The sequence below is a fragment of the Vicia villosa genome, linkage group LG2, assembly GCF_029867415.1.
Source record: "Vicia villosa cultivar HV-30 ecotype Madison, WI linkage group LG2, Vvil1.0, whole genome shotgun sequence".
Lineage (NCBI taxonomy): Eukaryota > Viridiplantae > Streptophyta > Magnoliopsida > Fabales > Fabaceae > Vicia > Vicia villosa.
Genome location: NC_081181.1, coordinates 120,256,251 through 120,264,468, shown reverse-complemented (window position 1 = coordinate 120,264,468; position 8,218 = coordinate 120,256,251). Strand labels below are relative to the sequence as shown.

General features: G+C 37.7%; 1 protein-coding gene across 2 annotated transcripts; it reads right to left on the bottom strand.

The window, feature by feature from the left end:
• Positions 1–3,245: 3,245 nt before the first annotated feature.
• On the bottom strand, positions 3,246–8,094 carry LOC131651921 (WAT1-related protein At4g19185-like). 2 transcript variants are annotated; one of them, XM_058921646.1, is made up of 9 exons: positions 7,838–8,094; positions 7,511–7,748; positions 6,581–6,643; positions 6,358–6,474; positions 5,949–6,234; positions 5,663–5,818; positions 5,202–5,353; positions 4,961–5,106; positions 3,246–3,642 (listed from the first exon to the last, which is right to left on the bottom strand). In XM_058921646.1, the coding sequence occupies exons 2-9, from the start codon at positions 7,711–7,713 to the stop codon at positions 3,563–3,565; spliced, it is 1,203 nt and encodes a 400-aa protein (XP_058777629.1). In that variant the 5' UTR covers positions 7,714–7,748; positions 7,838–8,094; the 3' UTR covers positions 3,246–3,562. The 2 variants fall into 2 exon arrangements, with proteins under 2 accessions (XP_058777629.1, XP_058777628.1); XM_058921645.1 differs by having other exon boundaries at positions 3,247–3,642; positions 7,511–7,742.
• Between the last annotated feature and the right edge of the window lie 124 nt (positions 8,095–8,218).

The following is an 8,218-nucleotide window of genomic DNA, read 5'->3' as shown; positions in this document are numbered from 1 at the left end:
CGCCCTCTCTCAAAACCTCGATTTCTGTAAAGACCCCATCTAGAGACTCGGTATATCGGGAAGTAACCGTTGAGGCTTCCTCGGCTATCCAGTCGGCCGCAACCGTGCATTCGTAACTAAACAAGGGCATTGGGGAGACCCCTCCCTCGGCGTCCGGGCCAGGTGAATCAACATGGTCGTCGTCGGCCAGAGAGGGCGCATTTTGATCCTCGATAATCTCGACGTCTGAACTTGTGGCCGTCGAGGCATCCGACTCGCTACTCCACGACGAACCAGATCCCGAGCCGGACTCCGAGCTAGCGCTCGAATCAGATTCACCTGCACACAGAAGGGAGAAAGTGAATTCGACAGTTCATCGAATCCACCCTTCCACCGCAATGCAAGCGAAAGGGTAGAGCAGGAGCGGCGGAGCCCCCGGCTAAACCCCCATCGAGGAAAGACGCCCGTCAGCCGAGGACTCGCGAAAGCACGCGACATGACAACGAAAAATCATCCGAACAAACACGGTGGCCCAACGCCACGTCATCTAGTCCGCCGACCCATACTACCCCCGGGCATCGCCTGGATAACCCGAGGAGGAAACAACGATCGCTCGTTGATTCCAGCCTACGTCTACGACGACGACCGCGAAAATAAAGCACACAAACCCTACGGAAAAGAATAAAGCAACGAAGAGGGAAGCGAACTTACGTGAAGACATGGTAACGATGACCGGATGAGCTTCTCGGTAGACGAATGGTATGGTGAACAATCTGGAAAAGTATCTTCCGGGGAACGCCTGTCTGATGCCGAGCAGGTAGACAGAGAGAGTGAAACTTCCAAATGAGAGGATTCGCCCCCTTTTATAGGGAAAGGGCTCGGAAGGCGAAACGTCGCCTCTTCTGACAAACGCCGCCTCCTAGACCCTAGGCCATTATTACCTACGCCACGTCAGCGCGTGCCACCCACGCGCGACGTTTCGTCCCTCCACAGGTTGTTCCTCCGAGCACGCCTGGTTGACGAGGAGCCATCTCATCGAGCATCTCCCCGGCCCGAGCATCAGGTAAAGTCACAGCTTCTTGACCAGAAAACTCCGACTTGGGGGGCTCCTGTTCTGGACTGGGTCAAGGTTAGGCCCACTATGATTTTCGGCCCAATAAACCTCAGAGGCCCACGTTCCTCCTCGGCCCTCCTACGCACTTAGGACGCCCATCTCAGACATGCTCGGCTGTCCTATATCCCCGGAGCATATGACGCCCGATATGCTCGGCATTGACGACCCCGCAAACACCTTCGTTGCCGAGGACCCTGCTCCGCGCAGTGGTCCTTCACACCCAATCCTCTGAATACTACGGAGTCCACGTGGCCCCTATTAGACCGCGTCTCCCTTGGATTCCGGAGCGGTTAACCAGGACAGAGGGCATCACGCACCTCCGATATTTCCGCCTAGGAAACCTGGCAGTCTCCTAGTTGGGCTTGGAAATCCAGTCCACTAGCGTGATCATGGCCCAGCGCTGGGGGCTATAAATACTCTCTCTCAGTAGAGGGTCAGGTATTCAATCCTTACTCACTCTTAGCTAGTACTTGCGCTCCTTTGCTCGTCAACTTACTTTGGCATCGGAGTACCTTGCAGGTACACCCCCCCTTCTCCTTCCTAGAAGATCCAGTCCGAGCAGCCTACGACGATTCTTCTGATCAGGTACGATCACTTATTATATTTATATAATTTAAGAATTGTTTTAAAAAATGAATATTAGTTAAAAATATTTATTTTATTCATGTATAATATTCTAGATCTTAGTCAATTTTTATGATTAAATGAAAATACATAAGATATTAAAATCAAAATTACACATAATTTCTCAAATACAATTATAACTTAATTATATTAATTTAACATTAATTTTATTTTTCATTAAAAAAATATTTGTGAAATCTTAAAATAATTAATTAATTATACTATAAATGTATTGTTAAATAATACACATCTAATACTATTAGGTATGCAGATTTGTTAAACCATACTAATCATTATACAATTGATTAAAGAAAAGAAAAAAATAATAATACTAAACCTAAAAATCCAAAGGAAAAAAGAATCGAACTACCAACCTCTAATAGATTGAAAACATACCTGGCCAGATTATTAGCAAATCAAATTAAAATTATGCTTTGGATAAATTACATGTATTAACCATATTTAACACCCTAAAAAAGTGAGGCACAAGGCACTGACCTTGCTTGCCTTTGGGTCGGGCCTGACACCATGAGAAGTTACCTCAAAAGAGAAGAAAAACTCTACTTCTATGGTAGAAGTAGCAACCACAATTTACTTAGTACTTGTCCATGAAATAGCTCCACCGACCATCATAAAAATATATCTTGATGTTGATTAGCAGAAGGAATAAACACAACCGGGAAAGTCAGAATATGAATAGCCAATCACATATAGATTGTAACTCTACCTATACATTAGCATATAACATTTTTTCCTTGAAGGTGCCTCAACGCCTTTTTTTTTCCGTCTTTCTAGTGGTCCGTACTTGGATTACGCTGATATCTTCCTAAAATTCCAACAATAAATGTAATGTCTGGTATTGTGCACACTTAAGCTTACATAAGACTTTCAACTACAGAAGCATAAGGGATATGCTTTATTCGTTCTCACTGAAAAATCATTCTTAGGACATTGTCTCAAATTAAACTTATCACCTTTCATAATGGGAGTAACACTTGGTGAATAATTTTACATATGAAATTTCTTTAAAACCTTATTGATATAGGTTTCTTGTGATAGTCCTAAAACTCCTCGACATCTATCTATATGGATCTTAATGCTAGTGATATAAGATGACTCACTCATATCCTTCATATCAAAGTTTGTAGAAAATACTTATCATTGGAAGCAATTCAAATATTATCCGCATAGAAAATAAGAAGAAAAAGAATGCACTCCTTATAACCTTATGGTATATGCATTGATCAATGGGATTTTCAACAGAATCAAATGAGAAAATAGTTTCATGGAATTTAAGATACCATTGACGGGAGACTTGTTTTAAATCATATATAGATTTCTTAATTTTGCACACCAATTGCTCACCATCACTAGAGAAGAAACTTCCAGGTTGTTTCATATAAACCTCCTTTCTAAATTACCATTATGAAAGGCTATTTTCACATTCATTTGATGCAATTAAAGTTCAAAATATGCAGCCAATGCCAACATGATAATAAGATAATCTTTTTTAGATACAAGAGAAATAGTATACGTGTAATTGATTATGTATTTTTTGAGTAAATCTTTTCGCAACGAGCCTAGCCTTAATGAGTTCTTTTTGGTTTTAAATACTTATTTGCAACCCATGGTATTCGCCTCATTAGATAACTCTACAAGATCTCAGACAAAATTGTCTTTCATAGAATTCATTTCATCATTCATAGCATCATACCAATTTGACTCCTAACAACTCATAGCTTGTGCATGAACGGGAGCAGCATGTGCCTTGTTATGAGCCGGAGAAACATGACCACGGGAAAAAGGATCTTTCAGTAGTACAAGATGATTCTCCAACAGCTTGCATTAATTTAGCTTAATCCTGACGCACTTAAGCATGTTGGGACACTTGGCCATGTATGTATGGTTATTCATCATCCATTTTTCTGTAATTAAACAAGACAAGACATATCATAATTAAAGAAGAAGAATCAATGTATAAACAAGAAATGACAAACAAAGAAATTCAAATTTTGTTATCTGTATTGAGAGTTAGGATTTTGAAATTCAGATTACACACAAAGAGCAGACAGAAACCAACATTTTGAAAGTTAAACATCAATCATAACCCTGAAATGTTTCAAATTCATATCGAATCTAAATAGAAATTGCATTTCTATTGATGTACCCTAATGTATCTTAACTACACTCTATTAACCTACTACATGCTTAAAAAACATTTAAAAAAAAAAACAAAGATATGAGAAACTTACTAAATGTGAGAGATGAAAGTGTTTAATTTGAATGGAAAGGAGTAGAAGTTGATAAATTGTTTGATTTTAATGAACAGTTGAAGGAAAGGTTGAGAAAATGTTACATTCGGATGAATAAGTTTTGTTCCGTTTTTGAGAGAAGTTATTTCAAATGTAATGGAATGGTAAGGACTATCCATACACATTTAAATGAGTGTCTAGATATCAATCTTTGGACTTGATCTGAGTTTCAATCTATGGCTTTATTTTTTACCGGTATTAGGTGTGGTTTTGAGATTGAATTTGTTGTGTTTAAGTGCATGTGTAATACATGAGGTGCAATGAACTTTCATCGCTCAAAATTTAAACTAAAATATAGTCCTGAATCGGTCCCTAATTGTTTATGTTCAAATTCAATGCCACAATCCATTTGCTTCTGAGAAGTTTCTTTTATCATGAAAGCACATGTTTTGCCTATTTAGAAACAAATTATAATCTATTATTGAGCAGAGAAGTTTTTGTGTTAGAATATCAAGGGCAGACTCCCAAAGATTCCCAATGCTGCCAAAATGCAGAATTTAAACCATTTTTTTAACTTCATCACTATTTCATCTCAATGCTTTTGATGCATAAACTTTCAATATGCTATAGAAGTAATCTAGAGGAAAGTGTGCCAAATATCTTCAAATGGTTCTATAACCTGCACTTGAACTTCATATAGTTTTGTATTTGGGGTATCTACAAGCAGGCCCTTCAAACATAATGCAAAAACAATTATACATAAATCAAGATATTTATAATTTTACAACAAAACCCTTAACAATATTTGAAGTTTTCCAAATTAGTTCGTGATTTGCTCTGGTTTATATCTAATTTTATCAATTAATGTAACAGCAGTAACAAATTGAAGAACCATGACAAAACTTTTTTTACAAGGCATTGATATTTTGCAATTCATTTCTTTAATCAGATAGCTTTGGAGATAAACTAGAAAGTCCAGAAAAAATGTGACCTATCTGATATGCAGTTTTATCAAGGATAAGTGGCTCAGTTTCCCCGGGACCGTGAGGAGTAACTACAACTGTTGCTCGTCTTTCTCTATACGATCCCCAAGTAACTGTATATAGACCAGCAATGATAAACGATCCACCTATGATGCTGTTGTTTGTCACACGAATAAAGATAGTGTTAGGTTTGTAACCATTTATTCAACCAATAACTGGAAGTAAAGGGAGGTATATATGATACTATACCTTCCCAAGTAAACTGGACTTCCGAGGAATATCTGAGACAGTATGGCAGAAAAGCCGGGTTGAAGTGGATTGTATAGGGCAACCAAAGCTGGACCTAAAATCTTATTGCACCATGTAATGAGTCCATAGTTAAGCGCAGATGCAATAGTTCCCTGAACAAATAAATGAAAGTATTTGTTGGAATAAGAGAATAACCGTTCCCCAAAGGGGGAGATTAGTAATAAGTTGTAACAGAAACAGATTCAGTATTGAATTTCAAAACAAAAGTTGAATACCGTAAAAACAAATCTTTCTTCTAACAATAATTAATAGCTGATGTGTTGCAAACAATTAAGAGAGGCCAAGTTTTGAAGACAGCTCAAAATATTCAGTATATTAGTAGTAGTATGGGCCAAAATCATAAGCAGTTATTAATAATGAATCATGAAACTGGAGACTGATTTAAAACTTTGGTAACTCACAGCATAGATAACAGCAAGTATTTCGGATGATGTCAGACTCCAGTTAGTTGATTCGTTAGTAATTAAAAATGACACCATCACCATCAGAGCAGCTCCGAAGAAGTATGAATATGCCGTGACAGATAGGTTTGAAGGATACTTTTTTAACACCGGTGCCTGAAAAATAACTAAAGGTGGTAAATTAAATGCACCAATATTACACATACTGAAGACCACTAAAGTTTTTGCTTAATGCTGTAACTAATAGCGCCATCTAATTTAATAAATATCATAAAAAGATGCATACCTGAATGGCTAGAAAAGCAGCCATACACATGCAGTTCCCTATCAAGCACAGAACCCCAAGATGAAAATGGTCAAACCCGAGATCCTGTAAACCGCCAAAAAACCATCCAGAAGGCTCTGGCTGACCTCTCGCACTAATTTCATTTTGTGCTACATGATCAATTTCTGCATTTCCTATTACAGCTGGACCGCGATACAAAACCATCAATATGGCACCCGAAACACAGATAATAGTTCCTACAACCTTTGCCAGACCTTCATATCTGAGCAAGTTCACTCTTTCTGTACTGCATTAAAAAGTTTATTGAGGTATGCATTACTGTATGTCCTACGTTATCCGTATAAGTTAAGTAATATTTAATATTATACGATTTGTGTCTGTGTTTTAAGATACACGACACAAAACTGACCCCATTATTACAGCAAATAAAAATGTAAAGACTGGAATGGCCGGCTGTGTGGCAGCAGCATAAGTTGGATTTGTATAGCTTAAGCCAAGAAGAAACAGAAGTTGGTTGCCAAATATCCTGTTCATGAATCACAAAGCGAAAAATTCCACACTCATCAATAAGAGATTCTATTATTCATAAATGATGGAAATAGGAAGTAAGTGACTAGTATTGAAAACCTCACCCAGTTAATCCAAGGAAAAAGAATGATATCAGGAGGTTCTTAGTAATGGGCGGTCGTGTCCGTCTTCAGCCAACATGGTTTGATCAAAATAGTCATACAGCATTAGGAAAGTGAAGAATATAATAAGACTTAGAGAGCCCAGAGTGGTTGCAAGTTAATTTTTTATATAAAATTTGAATATGTAGATTGCAGAATAGTTAAATGTACTGAGGAGTGAGGAGGTCATGACCTATGATGCTAACAATCAAGATTAGCAGTCATCGTTATATATGATGATAATGGAAGTCTATAACCATTAGCCACAAACAAACAATAACATTACTAGAGCAAGATCTTTAAAATAAAAATTAAGAACCTCAAACTAATAAAAAAAAAAGAAGGATAAACTACATGATACTAGATAATGATAGAATGTATTCTAAATTAACAGCCATAGAGCTCCAGATATCACTAAACTTAGGTGTATACTCTCTCCTAATCATACCATACTATCTGTTCTGGGCCGCCTAGAAGGCCCAGTAAGAGAGGCCTAAGGGCGAACACTATTGAGGATAACCGCCACATTCCACATGAAGAGGTTATAACCGCCCTTGTTATATAAAGAGAGAAAGTGCCATTTTATGGGTAATTCAAATCTATTCTCATTATTCATCATTTCTCGTTGATTTGATTTTTGGAGTGTTAATCTTACAGGGTCACCCAGTACATCGCAGAGGTCCAATAAGGATCCATCTCACATTTCCGCTCCCCTCGCGGAACACTATCTATTGTTAAAGGTTATGCACAGGTCTTAAGAAATCATTAATCACGCTTATTTTTAATGAAACAGTGTAACATTTTTCAATTGCATCCAAACCCAGATAAATAACTGAACAAAGGGGCACAATTTTACAACATGATTTTGAAAAGGAAAGGAAAAAAGGAACATACTTTTCACGGATATAAGCGATAGGAGCAAGGATAGAGAGTGCAAGTAGATCTCTATAGAGGCAAAAGACTAATTGGTTAACCCCAACGTTAAGGGCCACTTTGGTAATTACATGGTAGCCACCATTGAAAAGCTGCACCAATGCCATACCCACATGCGCCTTCCATGCGTCATTCCCCATTGATCCTGAAACTATTGCTGCCATTGAAATCAATCAAGTTTCTTGCTTGATTCCTGAAACTCCCAAACAAGAAGAAATTTTTATGTGACGTGTTAGAGAAATGGAGAAGAATTGGAAATTGGGGTTGTTGGGTTGGTGAACACCAAACCTGATGGTTCTCTTCCTTGCTTTAACTCGAAGAAAAGTGATGTGATTTTTGACTGAGCGGTGGTTGATTTTGATGAGCTCTGAATTGTTGATGCCAACCTTCGATTTCTACATGGCATTACCGGCGATTTCCTTCATTTCTTATCGTTTACTTTCTTCCAAAAACTTTTCTCTGAATAGCTCTGCATCTATATCACTAATAAATAAGTGGGATCTTAGATAATAATAACTCGGTGATGAATATGTGAAAATGTCACAAAGAAAATATTAAAATTTAAATCCTATTAAAAACTCTTCTTAACCAATTGTTTCAACTATAATAAAAATAGTTGAGGATATCTTATTACACTCCTTATATCTTTATTTATATGACGAAATTTCA

Bases quoted from the DNA above. Each gene is read 5' to 3' on its own strand.
- LOC131651921 (XM_058921646.1), bottom strand. From the start codon at position 7,713: ATGGCAGCAATAGTTTCAGGATCAATGGGGAATGACGCATGGAAGGCG. The intron at 6,235-6,357 runs GTCAGTTTTGTG...TTTTTAATGCAG, and splicing joins TTATTTGCTGTAATAATGGG to TACAGAAAGAGTGAACTTGC. The intron at 5,107-5,201 runs GTATAGTATCAT...GACAAACAACAG, and splicing joins AGTCCAGTTTACTTGGGAAG to CATCATAGGTGGATCGTTTA.